At 56.0% G+C, this 21,086-nt stretch overlaps 1 protein-coding gene and 2 long non-coding RNA genes across 3 annotated transcripts in view; 1 reads left to right on the top strand and 2 right to left on the bottom strand.

The window, feature by feature from the left end:
* Window positions 1–21,086, top strand: part of POLD1 (DNA polymerase delta 1, catalytic subunit) — a 49,418-nt gene that overhangs the window by 10,651 nt on the left and 17,681 nt on the right. Inside the window, exons 6-18 of the mRNA XM_086871509.1 lie at window positions 796–964; window positions 2,771–2,845; window positions 3,602–3,738; window positions 5,480–5,646; window positions 6,811–6,915; window positions 8,777–8,917; window positions 11,149–11,259; window positions 13,105–13,296; window positions 14,796–14,884; window positions 16,180–16,296; window positions 17,447–17,560; window positions 19,560–19,707; window positions 20,541–20,615. Coding sequence (XP_086727635.1) covers window positions 796–964; window positions 2,771–2,845; window positions 3,602–3,738; window positions 5,480–5,646; window positions 6,811–6,915; window positions 8,777–8,917; window positions 11,149–11,259; window positions 13,105–13,296; window positions 14,796–14,884; window positions 16,180–16,296; window positions 17,447–17,560; window positions 19,560–19,707; window positions 20,541–20,615 — 1,640 coding nt within the window. The remainder of the gene's footprint in view (window positions 1–795; window positions 965–2,770; window positions 2,846–3,601; window positions 3,739–5,479; window positions 5,647–6,810; window positions 6,916–8,776; window positions 8,918–11,148; window positions 11,260–13,104; window positions 13,297–14,795; window positions 14,885–16,179; window positions 16,297–17,446; window positions 17,561–19,559; window positions 19,708–20,540; window positions 20,616–21,086) is intronic.
* On the bottom strand, window positions 7,769–9,052 carry LOC147647532 (uncharacterized). Its single transcript, XR_015281473.1, has 3 exons — window positions 9,023–9,052; window positions 8,940–8,960; window positions 7,769–7,816 (listed from the first exon to the last, which is right to left on the bottom strand). It is a non-coding gene; the product is annotated as an uncharacterized LOC147647532 (long non-coding RNA).
* Window positions 9,542–10,139, bottom strand: LOC147647531 (uncharacterized). Its single transcript, XR_015281472.1, has 3 exons — window positions 10,098–10,139; window positions 9,779–9,871; window positions 9,542–9,643 (listed from the first exon to the last, which is right to left on the bottom strand). It is a non-coding gene; the product is annotated as an uncharacterized LOC147647531 (long non-coding RNA).

Genomic DNA, 21,086 nt, shown 5'->3' with positions numbered 1-21,086 from the left:
ATTGGTCCTGGGGTCCCAAAATTTGGGATTTGGGGATTTTTTCCAAATTTCCTGAATTTTTCCCAAATTTCTCCTGAATTCTTCCCAAATTTTTCCTGAACTTTTCCCAAATTTCTCCCAAACTTTTCCTGGATTTTTCCCGATTTTTTCCCGAACTTTTCCCAATTTTTTCCCATATTTTTCCCAAACTTTCCCTGATTTTTCCGGAACTTTTCCCGATTTTTTCCCGATTTTTTCCTGGATTTTTCCCAATTTTTTCCCGAACTTTTCCCAAATTTCTCCCAAATTTTTCCCAATTTTCCCCTGAGTTGATCCTGAGTTTCTCCCAGATTTTTCCCCAATTTTCTCCCAGATTTTTCCCGAGTTTATCCCAATTTTCTCCCGGATTTTCCCTGAGTTTTTCCCGGATTTTGCCCAATTTTCTCCCGGATTTTTCCCGAGTTTCTCCCGGATTTTTCCCGAGTTTATCCCCATTTTCTCCCGGATTTTCTCCCGTGTTTCCCCCGAGTTTTTCCCGAGTTTCTCCCGGATTTTCCCCGATTTTCTCCCAGATTTTTCCTGAGTTTCTCCCAGATTTTTCCCGAGTTTCTCCCGGATTTTTCCCGAGTTTCTCCCGTGTTTCCCCCGAGTTTTTCCCGATTTTCTCCCGATTTTCTCCCAAATTTCTCCCGTGTTTCCCCTGATTTTCTCCCAGATTTTTCCCCGATTTTCTCCCGGATTTTTCCCGAGTTTATCCCGATTTTCTCCCGTGTTTCCCCCGAGTTTTTCCCGATTTTCCCCCGTGTTTCCCGGCAGGTATCCTGGGTTTCCAGGGCGCTTCCCTGTCCCCGTTCGTCCGCGTCCGGCTCTCCCTGCCCCGCCTGGTCCCGCCCGCCCGGCGCCTCCTGGAGCGGGGGCTGCGCTGGGGGGAGCTGGGGGTGCAGCCCGCGCCCCCCTACGAGGCCAACATCGACTTCGAGATCAGGTACAGCCCCAGAACGCCCGGGATTGGCCCCAAAACGCAGGGAATTCAGCCCAAAAACATCCACAAAACACAGGGAATTCAGCCCAAAAACATCCCCAAAACACAGGGAATTCACCCCAAAAATATCACCCCAAAATCCCGGGAATTCACCCCAAAAACATCCACAAAACACAGGGAATTCAGCCCAAAAACATCCACAAAATACATGGGGTTATCCCCAAAAACATCCCCGAAACGCCCGGGATTGGCCCCAAAACGCAGGGAATTCAGCCCAAAAACATCCACAAAATACATGGGATTGGCCCCAAAAAGATCACCCCAAAACACCCGGGATTGGCCCCAAAACACAGGGAATTCACCCCAAAAACATCCCCAAAATCCCGGGAATTCACCCCAAAAACATCCACAAAACACAGGGAATTCAGCCCAAAAACATCCACAAAATCCCGGGAATTCAACCCAAAAACATCACCCCAAAATCCCGGGAATTCACCCCAAAAACATCCACAAAACACAGGGAATTCACCCCAAAAACATCCCCAAAATCCCGGGAATTCACCCCAAAAACATCACCCCAAAACGCCCGGGATTGGCCCCAAAATCCAGGGAATTCACCCCAAAAACATCCCCAAAATACATGGGGATTATCCCCAAAAACATCCCCAAAAAACACCCGGAATTCACCCCAAAAACATCACCCCAAAACGCCCGGGATTGTCCCCAAAAAACACCCGGAATTCACCCCAAAAACATCCCCAAAAAACACCCGGAATTCAGCCCAAAAACATCCCCAAAATACATGGGGATTATCCCCAAAAACATCCCCAAAAAACACCCGGAATTCAGCCCAAAAACATCCCCAAAATCCAGGGAATTCACCCCAAAAACATCACCCCAAAACACCCGGGATTGGCCCCAAAATCCAGGGAATTCACCCCAAAAACATCCACAAAATACATGGGGTTATCCCCAAAAACATCCACAAAAAACACCCGGAATTCACCCCAAAAACATCCCCAAAATCCAGGGAATTCACCCCAAAATTATCCCCAAAATCCCGGGAATTCACCCCAAAAACATCACCCCAAAACACCCAGGATTGGCCCCAAAATCCAGGGAATTCAGCCCAAAAACATCCCCAAAACACCCGGGATTGTCCCCAAAAAACACCCGGAATTCAGCCCAAAAACATCCCCAAAATACATGGGGTTATCCCCAAAATTATCCCCAAAATCCCGGGAATTCACCCCAAAAAGCAGCACAGGAACTCCCCTGGAATTCACCCCAAAATCCCCAGAAATCACCCCAAAAAATTCCCCCAAATTCACCCCAAAAATTCCCCCAAATTCACCCCAAAAATTCCCCCAAATTCACCCCAAAATCCCTGGAATTCACCCCAAAAAATTCCTGCAAAATTCACCCCCAAACCCCCAGAATTTCACCCCAAATTCCCCCCAAATTTCCCAAATTCACCCCAAATTCTCCCCAATTCCCCCCAAAATTCCTCAAATTCCCCCAAAATTCCCCAAATCCCCCCAAAATTCCCCAAATTCCCCCAAAATTTCCCCAAAATTCCCCAAAATCCACAAAATTCCCATTTTTTCCTCTTCCTGCCCCAAACCCCTCCCAGACCCCCCCAAATTTTTCCCCCAAAATTCGAATTTTCCCACCCCAGACTTTTCCAAACCCCCCAGATTTCCCCCAAAGCCCCCAAATTTTCGGGAATTTTCCGGAATCTCCCGGAATTTCCCGGAATTTTCCGGAATTTCCCGGAACTTTCCGGAACTTTCCCCGATTTCCCCGCAGGTTCATGGCTGACTCGGGGCTCGTCGGCTGCTCCTGGGTGGAGCTGCCCCCGGGGAGCTTCCGCTGGCGGGGGGACCCCCAAAACACCCCAAATTCCACCCAAAACACCCCAAAATCACCCCAAAACCCCCTAAAATCACCCCAAAACACCCCAAATTCCACCCAAAACACCCCAAAATCACCCCAAAACACCCCAAATTCCACCCAAAACGCCCCAAAATCACCCCAAAACCCCCCAGAATCACCCCAAAATACCCCAGAATCCACCCAAAACGCCCCAAATTCCACCCAAAACGCCCCAAAATCATCCCAAAATTCCTCAGAATCCTCCCAAAGCCCCCCAAAATCCCCTCAGGACCCCCCGAATCCCCCCCAGAATTCTTCAAATCCCCCCCAGGACCCCCCAAACCCCACCCAGGACCCCTCAAATCCCTCCCATGACCCCTCAAACGCCCCCCAAAATTCCCAAAATCCCCCCCAGGACCCCCCAAAGCCCCTTTTGGACCCCCCAAACCCCCCCGGGGTCACCCCAAACCCCCCTGGGGACCCCCCAAAGCCCCTCTGGGACCCCCCGAAGCCCCCCAAGGCCACCCCAAACCCCCTTTGGGACGCCCCAAACCCCCCCCAGGACCCCCCAAACCCCCCTGGGGACCCCCCGAAGCCCCTCTGGGACCCCCCGAAGCCCCCCAAGGCCACCCCAAACCCCCTTTGGGACCCCCCAAACCCCCCTGGGGACCCCCCAAAGCCCCTTTGGGACCCCCCAAAGCCCCCCCAGGACCCCCCAAAGCCCCTCTGGGACCCCCCAAACCCCCCTGGGGTCCCCCCAAACCCCCCCAAGGCCACCCTGTGCCAGCTGGAGGCCGACGCCGCCTGGGGGGGGCTGCGGGGTCACCCCCCCGAGGGGCCCTGGCTGGGGCTGCCCCCCCTGCGGGTGCTGAGCCTGGACATCGAGTGCGCCGGCAGGAAAGGTGACTGGGATGGACTGGGATAAACTGGGATGGACTGGGATGGACTGGGATGGACTGGGATGGACTGGGATAAACTGGGAATGGGAACTGGGGTCACTGGGAATGGGAACTGGGGTCACTGGGGTCACTGGGGTCACTGGGAACGGGAACTGGGGTCACTGGGGTCACTGGGGCTGCCCCCCCTGCGGGTGCTGAGCCTGGACATCGAGTGCGCGGGCAGGAAAGGTGACTGGGAACACTGGGATAAACTGGGATAAACTGGGATAAACTGGGAACGGGAACTGGGGTCACTGGGGCTGCCCCCCCTGCGGGTGATGAGCCTGGACATCGAGTGCGCGGGGAGGAAAGGTGACTGGGATGGACTGGGATGGACTGGGAGAGGGTTTGGGGGTCACTGGGATATACTGGGAGGGACTGGGAATGGGAACTGGGGTCACTGGGGTCACTGGGGCTGCCCCCCCTGCGGGTGCTGAGCCTGGACATCGAGTGCGCGGGGAGGAAAGGTGACTGGGAACACTGGGATAAACTGGGATGGACTGGGATGGACTGGGAACACTGGGATGGACTGGGATGGACTGGGAGGGACTGGGATGGACTGGGAACACTGGGATGGACTGGGATGGACTGGGAGGGACTGGGATAAACTGGGATAAACTGGGATAAACTGGGATGGACTGGGATGGACTGGGAGGGACTGGGATGGACTGGGATGGACTGGGAGGGACTGGGATGGACTGGGATGGACTGGGAGAGACTGGGATAAACTGGGATAAACTGGGATGGACTGGGATAAACTGGGATAAACTGGGATGGACTGGGATGGACTGGGATGGACTGGGATGGACTGGGATGGACTGGGATAAACTGGGATAAACTGGGAGGGACTGGGAACGGGAACTGGGAGCACTGGAGTCACTGGGAACGGGAACTGGGAGCACTGGGATTAACTGGGATGGACTGGGAAGGGGTTTTTGGGCTCCTGAAGTGAATTTTGGGGTTTTTGGGGTTCCTGAACCCAATTTTGGGGTGAATTTCGGGGTTTTTGGGGTTCCTGAACCCAATTTTGGGGTGAATTTCGGGGTTTTTGGGGTTCCTGAAGTGGATTTTGGGGTGAATTTCGGGGTTTTTGGGGTTCCTGAACCCAATTTTGGGGTGAATTTTGGTGTTTTTGGGGTTCTTGAAGTGGATTTTGGGGTGAATTTCGGGGTTTTTGGGGTTCCTGAACCCAATTTTGGGGTGAATTTTGGTGTTTTTGGGGTTCCTGAAGTGGATTTTGGGGTGAATTTCGGGGTTTTTGGGGTTCCTGAACCCAATTTTGGGGTGAATTTTGGTGTTTTTGGGGTTCTTGAAGTGGATTTTGGGGTGAATTTCGGGGGTTTTGGGGTCCTGAACCCAATTTTGGGGTGAATTTTGGTGTTTTTGGGGTTCTTGAAGTGGATTTTGGGGTGAATTTCGGGGGTTTTGGGGTCCTGAACCCAATTTTAGGGTGAATTTCGGGGTTTTTGGGGTTCCTGAACCCAATTTTGGGGTGAATTTTGGTGATTTTGGGGTGAATTTTGGTGTTTTTGGGGTCCCAGGGGTGTTCCCCGAGGCGCAGCAGGACCCGGTGATCGCCATCGCGGCCGTGGCGCTGCGGCCGGGACATTTTGGGCTGATTTGGGGGTTTTTAGGGCGGTTTTTGGGGTTTTTGGGGTTCCTGAAGTGAATTTTGGGGTGAATTTTGCCGTTTTTGGGGTCCCAGGGGTGTTCCCCGAGGCGCAGCAGGACCCGGTGATCGCCATCGCGGCCGTGGCGCTGCGGCAGGGCGCGCGGGAGCCGTTCCTCAGGGTGGTCTTCACCCTCCAGGAGTGCGCCCCGCTGCGAGGAGCCACCGTCAGGAGCTTCTCCTGCGAGAGGGAGCTGCTCCAGGTGAGGCTTTGGGGTGAAAAATCGGGATTTTGGGAAATTCCGGAATTTTCTGGGATTTTTTGGGATTTTTTGGGGATTTTTTGGGATTTTTTGGGATTTTTTGGGATTTTTTTGGGGATTTTTGGGGACTTTTTTGGGATTTTTTTGGGGATTTTTTGGGGATTTTTGGGGACTTTTTTGGGATTTTTTTTGGATTTTTTTGGGATATTTTGGGGCATTTTGAGGGGATTTTTTGGGATTTTTGGGGATTTTTTGGGGATTTTTTGGGATTTTTGGGGTTTTTTTTTGAGGATTTTTTGGGGATTTTTTGGGGATTTTTGGGGGATTTTTTGGGGATTTTTTGGGGATTTTTGGGGACTTTTTTGGGATTTTTTTTGAGGATTTTTTGGGGATTTTTTGGGGTATTTTGAGGGGATTTTGGGGGTGGTTTTGAGGCACCGTCAGGAGCTTCTCCTGCGAGAGGGAGCTGCTCCAGGTGAGGCTTTGGGGTGAAAAATCGGGATTTTGGGAAATTCCGGAATTTTCTGGGATTTTTGGGGATTTTTTTTGGATTTTTTTGGGATTTTTTTGAGATTTTTTGGGATTTTTTGGGGGGATTTTGGGAATTTTGGAGAAGATTTTTGGGGATTTTTTGGGAGATTTTGGGATTTTTGGATGGGTTTTTGAGGGGATTTTTGGGGCATTTTGATGGGATTTGGGGATTTTTGAGGGGATTTTTTGAGGGAATTTTTGGGGGGATTTTTGGGGATTTTTGGGGGGATTTTGGGGATTTTTGGGGGGATTTTGGGGAGATTTTTGGGGATTTTGGAGGATTTTTGAGGGGAGTTTTTTGAGGAGATTTTGGGGATTTTTGGGGGGATTTTGGGAATTTTTGGGGGGATTTCTGGGGGGATTTTTTGAGGAGATTTTGGGGATTTTTTGGGGGATTTTTGGGGGGATTTTTGGGATTTTTTGAGGAGATTTTGGGGATTTTTGGGGGATTTTTGGGGGGATTTTGGGATTTTTTGAGGAGATTTTGGGGATTTTTGGGGGGATTTTTGGGATTTTTGGGAGGGATTTTTGGGGGGATTTTTGGGGGGATTTTTGGGGATTTTTGGGGGGATTTTTGGGATTTCTGGGAGTTTCTGGGCGGGGCCCAGGTGAGTTTGGCTCCTCCCCCCGCAGTCGTGGGCGGAGTTTGTTCGGATCGTGGATCCCGACGTGGTGACCGGGTACAACATCCACAACTTCGACCTGCCCTACCTGATCCAGAGAGCCCAGGTGCTGCAGGTGAGACACCTGAGACACCTGGGGACACCTGGGGCACACCTGGGACACCTGGGAACCCCCAAAATCCCCAAAAACCCCAAATCCCCCCCAAAATCCACAACTTCGACCTGCCCTACCTGATCCAGAGAGCCCAGGTGCTGCAGGTGAGACACCTGAGACACCTGGGGACACCTGGGGACACCTGGGACACACCTGGGGACACCTGGGACCCCCAAAATCCCCAAATCCCCCCCAAAATCCACAACTCCCACCTGCCCTACCTGATCCAGAGAGCCCAGGTGCTGCAGGTGAGACACCTGAGACACCTGGGGACACCTGGGGACACCTGGGGACACCTGGGGACACCTGGGGACACCTGGGGACACACCTGGGGACAGCTGGGGACACCTGGGACACACCTGGGGACACCTGAGACACCTGGGGACACCTGGGGACACCTGGGGACACCTGGGGACACCTGGGAACCCCCAAAATCCCCAAATCCCCCCCAAAATCCACAACTCCCACCTGCCCTACCTGATCCAGAGAGCCCAGGTGCTGCAGGTGAGACACCTGAGACACCTGGGGACACCTGAGACACCTGGGGACACCTGAGACACACCTGGGAACCCCCAAAAACCCCAAATCCCCCCCAAAATCCTGATCCAGAGAGCCCAGGTGCTGCAGGTGAGACACCTGAGACACACCTGAGACACCTGGGGACACCTGGGACACACCTGGGGGCACCTGGGGACACCTGGGGACACCTGGGACACACCTGGGAACCCCCAAAAACCCCAAATCCCCCCCAAAATCCACAACTTCGACCTGCCCTACCTGATCCAGAGAGCCCAGGTGCTGCAGGTGAGACACCTGAGACACACCTGAGACACCTGGGGACACCTGAGACACCTGGGGACACCTGGGGCACACCTGGGACACCTGGGACACCTGGGGACACCTGGGACACCTGGGGACACCTGGGACACACCTGGGGACACCTGGGATACACCTGAGATACACCTGGACACACCTGGACACACCTGGGGTACCTGGGACACACCTGGGGACACCTGGGATACACCTGAGCTCCCCTGAGCCCACTTGGAACCCCCCAGGTGTCCCCAGACCCCTCCCCTGACCCCTTCCCTGTCCTCACCTGGCCCCCCCTGAGCTCACCTGAGCTCACCTGAGCTCACCTGGAGCCCCCCAGGTGTCCCCAGACCCCTCCCCTGATCTCACCTGAGCTCCCCTGGTCTCACCTGATCCCCCCTGAGCTCCCCTGGGCTCACCTGAGCTCACCTGGCCCCCCCTGAGCTCACCTGGAACCCCCCAGGTGTCCCCAGACCCCTCCCCTGAGTTCCCCTGGTCTCACCTGGTCTCACCTGTCCCCTCCCTGGTCTCACCTGACCCCCCCATGGGATCACCTGAGCTCACCTGGAACCCCCTGAGCTTACCTGGAGCCCCCCAGGTGTCCCCAGACCCCTCCCCTGATCTCACCTGATCCCCCCTGATCTCACCTGAGCTCACCTGGTCTCACCTGAGCCCCCCAGGTATCCCCAGACCCCACCCCTGGGCTCACCTGAGCTCCCCTGATCTCACCTGAGCTCACCTGGAGCCCCCCAGGTGTCCCCAGACCCCTCCCCTGGTCTCACCTGATTCCCCCTGATCTCACCTGAGCTTCCCTGGGCTCACCTGGGCTCACCTGAGCTCCCCTGGTCTCCCCTGTCCCCTCCTCGGTCTCCCCTGGTCTCACCTGTCCCCAGCCCCCGGTCTCACCTGTCCCCAGCCCGGTCTCACCTGTCCCCTCCCCGGTCTCACCTGTCCCCTCCCCGGTCTCCCCTGTCCCCTCCCTGGTCTCACCTGTCCCCTCCCCGCTCAGGTGCCGTCGTTCCCGTACCTGGGCCGTGTCCGGGGGGTCCCGTCGCAGGTGAAGGATTCGGCGTTCCAGTCCCGGCAGCTCGGCCGCAGGGAGGGGAAGGTGGTGAACACACCTGGGAGGGTGACCCTGGACATGCTGCAGGTGAGGGGACACCTGGGGACACCTGGGGACACCTGAGATACACCTGGGACACCTGAGATACACCTGGGGACACACCTGGGGACAGCTGGGGACATGGGGACACACCTGGGGACACCTGGGGACACCTGAGATACACCTGGGACACACCTGGGAGGGTGACCCTGGACATGCTGCAGGTGAGGGGACAGCTGGGGACACCTGGGACACCTGGGGACACCTGAGATACACCTGGGACACCTGGGACACCTGAGATACACCTGGGGACACCTGGGGACAGCTGGGGACACACCTGGGGACATGGGGACACACCTGGGAGGGTGACCCTGGACATGCTGCAGGTGAGGGGACACACCTGGGGACACCTGGGGACAGCTGGGGACACCTGGGGACACCTGGGGACATGGGGACACACCTGGGAGGGTGACCCTGGACATGCTGCAGGTGAGGGGACACACCTGGGGACACCTGGGGACAGCTGGGGACACACCTGGGACACACCTGGGACAGCTGGGGACAGCTGGGGACACCTGGGGACATGGGGACACACCTGGGGACACCTGAGGACACACCTGGGAGGGTGACCCTGGACATGCTGCAGGTGAGGGGACACACCTGGGGACACCTGGGGACAGCTGGGGACACCTGAGATACACCTGGGACACACCTGGGGACACCTGGGGACACCTGGGACACACCTGGGGACACCTGGGGACACCTGAGATACACCTGGGACACCTGAGATACACCTGGGGACACCTGGGGACAGCTGGGGACACCTGAGATACACCTGGGACACACCTGGGGACATGGGGACACACCTGGGAGGGTGACCCTGGACATGCTGCAGGTGAGGGGACACACCTGGGGACACCTGGGGACACCTGAGATACACCTGGGGACACCTGGGGACACCTGGGACACACCTGGGGACACCTGGGGACACCTGAGATACACCTGGGACACACCTGGGACAGCTGGGGACACCTGGGGACAGCTGGGGACACACCTGGGGACATGGGGACACACCTGGGAGGGTGACCCTGGACATGCTGCAGGTGAGGGGACACACCTGGGGACACCTGGGGACAGCTGGGGACATGGGGACACACCTGGGAGGGTGACCCTGGACATGCTGCAGGTGAGGGGACAGCTGGGGACACCTGGGACAGCTGAGATACACCTGGGGACACACCTGAGATACACCTGGGGACACCTGGGGACACACCTGGGAGGGTGACCCTGGACATGCTGCAGGTGAGGGGACACCTGGGGACAGCTGGGGACACACCTGGGAGGGTGACCCTGGACATGCTGCAGGTGAGGGGACACCTGGGGACACCTGGGGACACCTGGGGACATGGGGACACACCTGGGAGGGTGACCCTGGACATGCTGCAGGTGAGGGGACAGCTGGGGACACCTGGGGACACACCTGGGGACACCTGGGGACACACCTGGGGACACCTGGGGACACATGGGGACACACCTGGGGACACCTGGGACACACCTGGGGACACCTGAGATACACCTGAGATACACCTGGGGACATGGGGACACACCTGGGAGGGTGACCCTGGACATGCTGCAGGTGAGGGGACACACCTGGGGACACTTGAGATACAGCTGGGGACACACCTGGGGACAGCTGGGGACACACCTGGGAGGGTGACCCTGGACATGCTGCAGGTGAGGGGACAGCTGGGGACAGCTGGGGACACCTGAGATACACCTGGGACACCTGAGATACACCTGGGGACACACCTGGGGACATGGGGACACACCTGGGAGGGTGACCCTGGACATGCTGCAGGTGAGGGGACACACCTGGGGACACCTGGGACACACCTGGGGACACCTGAGATACACCTGAGATACACCTGGGACACACCTGGGGACATGGGGACACACCTGGGGACACCTGGGCAACCCAAAAATCCCCCCAGGTCACCCCAAACCCCTCCCAGGTGTCCCCAGGTAAATTTGGGATCATTTTGGGATAAATTTGGGGATAATTTCGGATAAATTTGAGATAATTTGGGGATAATTTGGGGATAATTTTGGGATGGATTTGGGATAAATTTGGGATAATTTTGGGATAATTTTGGGATAAATTTGGGACAATTTGGGATGTTTTGGGATAAATTTGGGATGGATTTGGGATAAATTTGAGATAATTTTGGGATAATTTGGGATAATTTTGGGGTAATTTTGGGGAGTTTTGGGTCCCGCAGGTGCTGCTGAGGGAACACAAACTGCGCTCGTACTCCCTGAACGCCGTCAGCGCTCACTTCCTGCACGAGCAGAAGGAGGACGTCCCCCACGGCATCATCACCGAGCTGCAGGTGAGTGTCACCTGTGTCACCTGGGTCACCTGGGTCACCTGTGTCACCTGTGTCACCTGTGTCACCTGTGTCACCTGGGTCACCTGGGTCACCTGGGTCACCTGGGTCACCTGTGTCACCTGTGTCACCTGGGGTCACCTGGGGTCACCTGGGGACACCTGGGTCACCTGGGGGTCACCTGTGTCCCCCACGGCATCATCACCGAGCTGCAGGTGAGTCTGTGTCACCTGTGTCACCTGTGTCACCTGGGTCACCTGTGTCACCTGGGGTCACCTGGGGTCACCTGGGGGTCACCTGTGTCCCCCACGGCATCATCACCGAGCTGCAGGTGAGTCTGTGTCACCTGGGTCACCTGTGTCACCTGGGGTCACCTGTGTCACCTGGGGTCACCTGGGGGTCACCTGTGTCCCCCACGGCATCATCACCGAGCTGCAGGTGAGTCTGTGTCACCTGTGTCACCTGTGTCACCTGGGGTCACCTGTGTCCCCCACGGCATCATCACCGAGCTGCAGGTGAGTGTCACCTGTGTCACCTGGGTCACCTGGGGTCACCTGGGGTCACCTGGGGGTCACCTGGGGGTCACCTGGGTCACCTGGGGTCACCTGGGGTCACCTGGGTCACCTGTGTCACCTGGGGTCACCTGTGTCCCCCACGGCATCATCACCGAGCTGCAGGTGAGTCTGTGTCACCTGGGTCACCTGGGGACACCTGGGTCACCTGGGGTCACCTGGGGGTCACCTGTGTGCCCCACGGCATCATCACCGAGCTGCAGGTGAGTCTGTGTCACCTGGGGTCACCTGGGGTCACCTGTGTCACCTGGGGTCACCTGGGGGTCACCTGTGTCCCCCACGGCATCATCACCGAGCTGCAGGTGAGTCTGTGTCACCTGTGTCACCTGGGGTCACCTGGGGTCACCTGTGTCACCTGGGTCACCTGGGGACACCTGGGGTCACCTGTGTCCCCCACGGCATCATCACCGAGCTGCAGGTGAGTCTGTGTCACCTGGGGTCACCTGGGGACACCTGGGTCACCTGGGGTCACCTGGGTGTCACCTGTGTCACCTGGGGGTCACCTGTGTCCCCCACGGCATCATCACCGAGCTGCAGGTGAGTCTGTGTCACCTGGGGTCACCTGGGGTCACCTGGGGTCACCTGGGGGTCACCTGGGGGTCACCTGTGTCACCTGGGGTCACCTCGGGGTCACCTGGGTCACCTGGGGTCACCTGGGTCACCTGGGGTCACCTGGGGGTCACCTGTGTCCCCCACGGCATCATCACCGAGCTGCAGGTGAGTCTGTGTCACCTGTGTCACCTGGGGTCACCTGGGGTCACCTGGGTGTCACCTGTGTCACCTGGGGGTCACCTGTGTCCCCCACGGCATCATCACCGAGCTGCAGGTGAGTCTGGGGTCACCTGTGTGTCACCTGTGTCACCTGGGAGACACCTGGGGACACCTGGGTCAGCTGCAGTCACAGGTGGGGCACAAAATGGCCCCAAAATGGCCCAAAACGTCACCTGGGAGTGTCACCGTGTCCCTAAAGCTTTCCCCAGGTGTCCCCATGTCCCCAAGGTGGGTCCATGTCCCCAGGTATTCCAGGTGTCCCCAGGTGTCCCCAGGTGTCCCCACATCCCCTCACCCAGGTGTCCCCCTGTCCCCTCACCCTGATGTCCCCAGGTGTCCCCCTGTCCCCTCACCCCCCAATGTCCCCCTGTCCCCTCACCCTGATGTCCCCAGGTGTCCCCCTGTCCCCTCACCCCGGTGTCCCCAGGTGTCCTCCTGTCCCCTCACCCTGATGTCCCCAGGTGTCCCCCTGTCCCCTCACCCCAGTGTCCCCGTGTCCCCTCAGAACGGGGACGCGCAGACGCGGCGCCGCCTGGCCCTGTACTGCCTGAAGGACGCGGTGCTGCCGCTGCGGCTGCTCGAGCGCCTGATGACGCTGGTGACGCTGGTGGAGATGGCGCGGGTGACGGCCGTGCCCCTCAGTTACCTGCTCACACGGGGACAGCAGGTCAAGGTGGTGGCGCAGCTCCTGCGGCAGGTGAGGCCCGGCCGGAGGGGACACGGGGAGGGGACACGGGGAGGGAAACACGAGGGGATGAAACAGTGGGAAATGGGACAAAATGGTGGAAAATGTGAGGGGACAAAATGGCGGCGCTCGTGAGGGGAGAAAAGAGCGGGAAAACGTGAGGGGACAAGATGGCGGCCGGCGTGAGGGGATAAAAGGGGTGGAAAATGTGGGGAGAAAATGGTGGCAATCATGAGGGGAGAAAAGGGTGGGAAACGTGAGGGGAGAAAAGAGTGGGAAACATGAGGGAAGAAAAGAGCGGGAAACCTGAGGGGACAAAATGGTGGCACTTGTGACAAAACGGTGGCGCTTGTGAGGGGAGAAAATGGTGGGAAATGTGGGGAGAAAAAGGAGGGAAATGTGAGGGGAAAAAGGAGGGAAATGTGAGGGGAGAAGGGAGGGAAAAGTGAGGGGAAAAGAGAGGGAAATGTGAGGGGGAAAGGGAGAGAAATGTGAGGGGGAAAGTGAGAGAAATGTGAGGGGAAAAGGGTGGGAAATGTGAGGGGAAAAGGGAGAGAAATGTGAGGGGAAAACGGTGGAAATGTGAGGGGGAAAGGGAGAAATGTGAGGGGAAAACGGTGGAAATGTGAGGGGGAAAGGGAGGGAAATGTGAGGGGGAAAGGGTGGGAAATGTGAGGGGAAAAGGGAGAGAAATGTGAAGGGGAAAGGGAGGGAAATGTGAAGGGAAAAGGGTGGGAAATGTGAGGGGAAAAGGGAGAGAAATGTGAGGAGAAAACGGTGGAAATGTGAGGGGGAAAGGGAGAGAAATGTGAGGGGAAAACGGTGGAAATGTGAGGGGGAAAAGGAGAGAAATGTGAGGGGAAAAGGGAGGGAAATGTGAGGGGGAAAAGGAGAGAAATGTGAGGGGAAAAGGGTGGGAAATGTGAGGGGAGACAATGGCGGCACTCGTGAGTGGACAAAATGGTGGGAAATGTGAGGGGGAAATGGCAGCAGTTTTGAGGGGAAAAGGGTAGAAAATGTGAGGGGAAAAAGAGCAGGGAACCTGAGGGGAAAAGAGCAAGAAACACGAGGGGAAAATGGTGGGAAATGTGAAGGGAGAAAGGTGGAAAACTTGAGGGGACAGAATGGTGGCAATTATGAGGGGAGAAAAGGGCGGGAAAACGTGAGGGGAGAAAAAGAGCGGGAAAACGTGAGGGGAGAAAAAGAGCGGGAAAACGTGAGGGGAGAAAAAAGAGCGGGAAAACGTGAGGGGACAAAATGGCGGCCGGCGTGAGGGGAGAAAATGTCTGGAGGTGACAGAGCTGCAGGTGAGGGGACCTTAGGGACACCTGGGGCTGTTGTGGGGTGGAATTTTGGGAAGGAGTTTTTTAGGGATTTTGGGAGAGGATGTTGAGGTAATTTTTGGGGGAATTTTAGGGTTTTTCTTTTTAAATGGGATTTTTCTGGGGTTTTGAGGTTGGCTTTTTTGGGGTGAATTTGTGACATTTTGGGGTGAATTTTGTCCCTGCCAGGCCATGCAGGAGGATTTTTTGCTGCCGGTGGTGAAGTCGGAGGGGGGAGAGGATTTTGAGGGGGCCACGGTGATCGAGCCCATCAAGGGGTGAGTGGGGGGCACAAAAAAAGCCCCAAAATTCCCCAAATTTCCCTGAAAAACTCCCTAAACAGACCTGGAAAAAACCCAGAAAATCCCTGAAAAAATCCTCCAAAAATCCCTGAAAAAAAACCAAAAAGACCCCAAAAATTCTGGAAAAAAACCTAAAAAAACCCTGAAAAAAACCCCAAAAAATCCTTGAAAAAAATCTCAAAAAAACCCCTGAAAAAACCCCTGAAGAAATCCAAAAAAATCCCTGAAAAAACCCCCCAAAAATCCCCCAAAAATCAAAAAAAATCCCAGAAAAAAATTCCCAAAAAACCCCCAAAAATCCCTGAAAAAACCCCCAAAAATCCCCCAACAAAATTCCAAAAATCCCTGAAAAAAACACCAAAAAAACCCAAAAAATCCCCAAAAAATCCCCAAAAATCCCAAAAAATTCCCAAAAAATCCCAAAAAAATCCCAAAAAAATCCCAAAAAAATCCCAAAAAATCCCAAAAAATTCAAAAAAATTACCAAAAAATCCCCCAAAAAATCCCCAAAAAATCCAAAAAAATTCCAAAAAAATCCCCAAAAAAATCCCAAAAAATCCCCCCCAAAATCCCCCAAAAAATCCCAAAAAATCCCCAAAAAATCCCCCAAAAAATCCCAAAAAATCCCCAAAAAATCCCCAAAAAATCCCCAAAAAAATCCCAAAAAATCCCCCAAAAATCAAAAAAAATCCAAAAAAAATCCCAAAAAAATCCCAAAAAATTCCAAAAAAATCCCAAAAAATTCCCAAAAAATCCCAAAAAATCCCCAAAAAATCCAAAAAAATTCCAAAAAAATCCCCAAAAAAATCCCAAAAAATCCCCAAGAAATCCAAAAAAATCCCCAAAAAATCCCCCAAAAATCCCAAAAAATCCCCCAAAAATTCCAAAAAAATTCCAAAAAAATCCCCCAAAAAATCCCAAAAAAATCAAAAAAAATCCAAAAAAAATCCCAAAAAATCCCCAAAAAATCCCAAAAAAATCCCAAAAAATCCCCAAAAAATTCAAAAAAAATCCCAAAAAAATCCCAAAAAATTCCAAAAAAATCCCAAAAAATCCCTAAAAAATCCAAAAAAAATCCAAAAAAATCCAAAAAAATTCCAAAAAAATCCCCAAAAAAATCCCAAAAAATCCCAAAAAAATCCCAAAAAAATCCAAAAAAATCCCAAAAAATCCCCAAAAAAATCCCCAACCCCCCCCCCCATCCCCTTGCCCATCCCCCACGCCGCGGGTTCCCCGGAAGGTTCCGGAACGTTCCGGAATTGCTTGCTCAGGTACTACGACGCTCCCATCGCCACGCTGGATTTCTCCTCGCTGTACCCGTCCATCATGATCGCCCACAACCTCTGCTACAGCACCCTGCTGGGCCCCGGCGCCGCCCAGCGCCTCGGGTGGGCACTGGGGGCTACTGGGAGCTACTGGGAGCACTGGGAACGGGAACTGGGGGCACTGGGAGCTACTGGGAGCACTGGGAGCTACAGGGAACGGGAACTGGGGGCACTGGGGTCACTGGGAATGGGAACTGGGAGCACTGGGAATGGGAACTGGGGGCACTGGGGGCACTGGGAGCACTGGGAATGGGAACTGGGAGCACTGGGAGCTACTGGGAGCACTGGGAATGGGAACTGGGAGCTACTGGGAGCACTGGGAATGGGAACTGGGGGCACTGGGAGCACTGGGAATGGGCACTGGGGGCACTGGGAGCTACTGGGAGCACTGGGAACGGGAACTGGGGGCACTGGGAGCACTGGGAATGGGCACTGGGGGCACTGGGAGCTACTGGGAGCACTGGGAACGGGAACTGGGGGCACTGGGAGCACTGGGAATGGGAACTGGGGGCACTGGGGGCACTGGGAGCTACTGGGAGCACTGGGAATGGGAACTGGGAGCACTGGGAGCTACTGGGAACGGGAACTGGGGGCACTGGGAATGGGAACTGGGGGCACTGGGAGCTACTGGGAGCTACTGGGAACGGGAACTGGGAATGGGAACTGGGGGCACTGGGAATGGGAACTGGGGGCACTGGGAGCTACTGGGGGCTCTGGGAATGGGCACTGGGGGCACTGGGAGCACTGGGGGCACTGGGAGCTACTGGGAATGGGAACTGGGAGCACTGGGAGCACTGGGAGCTACAGGGAATGGGCACTGGGGGCACTGGGAGCTACTGGGAGCACTGGGAATGGGAACTGGGGGAACTGGTTTGGGCTGGTTTGCACTGGTTTATACTGGTCTATATTGGTCTATACTGGTCTGAACTGGTTTTTACTGGTCCGTACCAGTCTGAACTGGTTTTTACTGGTCCGTACTGGTTTTTACTGGTCTGTACCGGTCTGTACTGGTTTTTACTGGTCTGAACTGGTTGTTACTGGTCCGTACTGATTTTTACTGGTCCGTACCGGTCTGTACTGGTTTTTACTGGTCCGAACTGGTTTTTACTGGTCTGAACTGGTTTTTACTGGTCCGTACTGGTTTTTACTGGTCCGAACTGGTTTTTACTGGTCCGAACTGGTTTTTACTGGTCGGTCCTGGTGCGTGGCGCAGGCTGGGCCCCGAGGATTTCATCCGGACGCCCACGGGGCAGCTCTTCGTGAGTCCGAGGGTGCGGAGCGGGGTCCTGCCCCGGGTGCTGCGGGGGCTGCTGGCCGCCAGGAGCAGGTGGGAATAACACCGGGAATAACACCGGGAATAACACCGGGAATTCTGGGATTGGGAATTCTGGGAATTCCGGGAATTGTGGGATTTATGGGATCGGGAGCGGGGTCCTGCCCCGGGTGCTGCGGGGGCTGCTGGCCGCACGGAGCAGGTGGGAATAACACCGGGAATAACACCGGGAATTCTGGGAATTGTGGGATTTATGGGAATAACACCGGGAATTCCGGGAATAACACCGGGAATAACATCGGGAATTCTGGGAATAACGGGAATAACGGGAATTGTGGGATTTATGGGATTTATGGGATTTATGGGATCGGGAGCGGGGTCCTGCCCCGGGTGCTGCGGGGGCTGCTGGCCGCACGGAGCAGGTGGGAATAACGGGAATAACATTGGGAATTCTGGGAATAACACCGGGAATTCCGGGAATTCTGGGAATTCCGGGAATACCGGGAATATCGGGAATTCTGGGAATATCGGGATTGGGAGCGGGGTCCTGCCCCGGGTGCTGCGGGGGCTGCTGGCCGCCAGGAGCAGGTGGGAATAACACTGGGAATTCTGGGAATAACATCGGGAATTCTGGGAATAACACCGGGAATTCTGGGAATAACACCGGGAATAACACCGGGAATTCCGGGAATAACACTGGGAATAACACCGGGAATTCTGGGAATTCTGGGAATTCTGGGAATTGTGGGATTTATGGGATTTATGGGATTTATGGGATTGGGAGCGGGGTCCTGCCCCGGGTGCTGCGGGGGCTGCTGGCCGCCAGGAGCAGGTGGGAATAACGGGAATAACATCGGGAATAACACCGGGAATTCTGGGAATAACACCGGGAATTCTGGGAATAACGGGATTTATGGGAATTGTGGGATTTATGGGATCGGGAGCGGGGTCCTGCCCCGGGTGCTGCGGGGGCTGCTGGCCGCACGGAGCAGGTGGGAATAATGGGAATAACATTGGGAATAACACCGGGAATTCTGGGAATTCTGGGAATAACATCGGGAATTCTGGGAATTCCGGGAATTCTGGGAATTGTGGGATTTATGGGATTTATGGGATCGGGAGCGGGGTCCTGCCCCGGGTGCTGCGGGGGCTGCTGGCCGCACGGAGCAGGTGGGAATAACACCGGGAATAACACCGGGAATTCCGGGAATAACATCGGGAATTCTGGGAATATCGGGAATATCGGGATTGATGGGATCAGGATCAGGATCAGGGATCAGAGCAGGAACTGAGCTGGGGGATTTGAGTGAATTTTTGGGGATTTTGGGGTTTTCTGTGCGGATTTTTGTGGGAATTTTGGGATTTTTGCGGGGATTTTGGGATTTTTGCGGGGATTTTGGGATTTTTGTGGGAATTTTGGATCCCAGCTGTTCCCAGGTGTGCCCAGCTGTTCCCAGGTGTGCCCAGGTGTGCTCACCTGCCGTCCCCGCAGGGTGAAGGCGGCGCTGGCGCAGGAGCAGAACCCGAGCTGGGGTTTTTGTTAGGATTTTGGGGATTTTGGGGATTTCTGTGCGGATTTTTGCGGGGATTTTGGGATTTTTGTGGGAATTTTGGATCCCAGGTGTCCCCAGGTGTGCCCAGCTGTGCCCAGGTGTCCCCAGGTGTGCCCAGGTGAGCTCACCTGCCGTCCCCGCAGGGTGAAGGCGGCGCTGGCGCAGGAGCAGGACCCGAGCTGGGATTTTTGTTAGGATTTTGGGGATTTCTGTGCGGATTTTTGCGGGGATTTTGGGGATTTTTGTGGGAATTTTGGGAATTTTGGATCCCAGCTGTTCCCAGGTGTGCCCAGGTGTGCCCAGCTGTGCCCAGGTGCACTCACCTGCCGTCCCCGCAGGGTGAAGGCGGCGCTGGCGCAGGAGCAGGACCCGAGCTGGGGTTTTTGCGGGGATTTTGGGATTTTTGTGGGAATTTTGGATCCCAGCTGTTCCCAGCTGTTCCCAGGTGTGCCCAGGTGTGCCCAGCTGTGCCCAGGTGCGCTCACCTGCCGTCCCCGCAGGGTGAAGGCGGCGCTGGCGCAGGAGCAGGACCCCGAGCGGCGGCAGGTGCTGGACGGGCGGCAGCTCGCGCTCAAGGTCAGCGCAAATTCCGTCTACGGATTCACCGGAGCGCAGGCGGGAAAACTGCCCTGCCTGGAGATATCCCAGGTAACACACCTGGGGACAGGTGAGACACACCTGGGACACCTGGGGACAGGTGAGACACACCTGGGGACACCTGGGGACACCTGGGAACACCTGGGGACACCTGGGGACACCTGGGGACACACCTGGGGACAGGGACACACCGGAGCGCAGGCGGGAAAACTGCCCTGCCTGGAGATATCCCAGGTAAACACACCTGGGGACACCTGGGGACACCTGGGGACAGGGACACACCTGGGGACACCTGGGGACAGGTGAGACACAGCTGGGATAGACACTGACACACCTGGGGACACCTGGGACACACCTGGGGACACCTGGGACACACCTGGGGACACCTGGGGACACCTGGGGACACCTGGGGACAGGTGAAATGCACCTGAACCTCACCTGTGCACACATGTGCACACCTGAACCTCACCTGTGCACACCTGAACCACACCTGGGCTCACCTGAACCACACCTGTGTACACCTGAGCTCACCTGTGGACACCTGTGCTCACCTGAACCACACCTGAACCACACCTGGGCTCACCTGAACCACACCTGAGCTCACCTGTGCACACCTGAGCTCACCTGAGCTCACCTGTGCACACCTGAGCACACCTGAGCTCACCTGTGCACACCTGAGCTCACCTGAGCTCACCTGTGCACACCTGAACCACACCTGTGCACACCTGAACCACACCTGTGCACACCTGAACCACACCTGTGCACACCTGAGCTCACCTGGGCTCACCTGTGCTCACCTGAGCTCACCTGTGCACACCTGAACCTCACCTGTGCACACCTGAGTCTCACCTGTGCACACCTGAGCCTCACCTGTGTCCCCGCAGAGCGTGACCGGCTTCGGGCGCCAGATGATCGAGAGAACGAAGCAGCTGGTGGAGAGCAAATACCCGGATGTGCAGGTGACACACCTGGATACACCTGGGGACACCTGGGACACACCTGGGGACACCTGGGGACACCTGGGGACACCTGGGGACATCTGAAATACACCTGGGACACACCTGGGGACAGCTGAAATACACCTGGGGACACCTGGGGACACCTGGGGACACCTGGGACACACCTGGGACACACCTGGGGACACCTGGGACACACCTGGGACACACCTGGGGACACCTGGGGACACACCTGGGGACACCTGGGGACACCTGGGACACACCTGGGACACACCTGGGGACACCTGGGACACACCTGGGACACACCTGGGGACACCTGGGACACACCTGGGAATACCTGGGGACAGCTGGGACACCTGGGAACACCTGGGACACACCTGGGGACACCTGAAATACACCTGGGACACACCTGGGACACCTGGGGACACCTGGGGACACCTGGGGACACCTGGGGACACACCTGGGGACACCCAA

The sequence above is a fragment of the Cyanistes caeruleus genome, chromosome 36, assembly GCF_971803275.1.
Source record: "Cyanistes caeruleus chromosome 36, bCyaCae1.hap1.1, whole genome shotgun sequence".
NCBI lineage: Eukaryota > Metazoa > Chordata > Aves > Passeriformes > Paridae > Cyanistes > Cyanistes caeruleus.
This window is presented reverse-complemented; position numbering and strand designations above follow the sequence as displayed.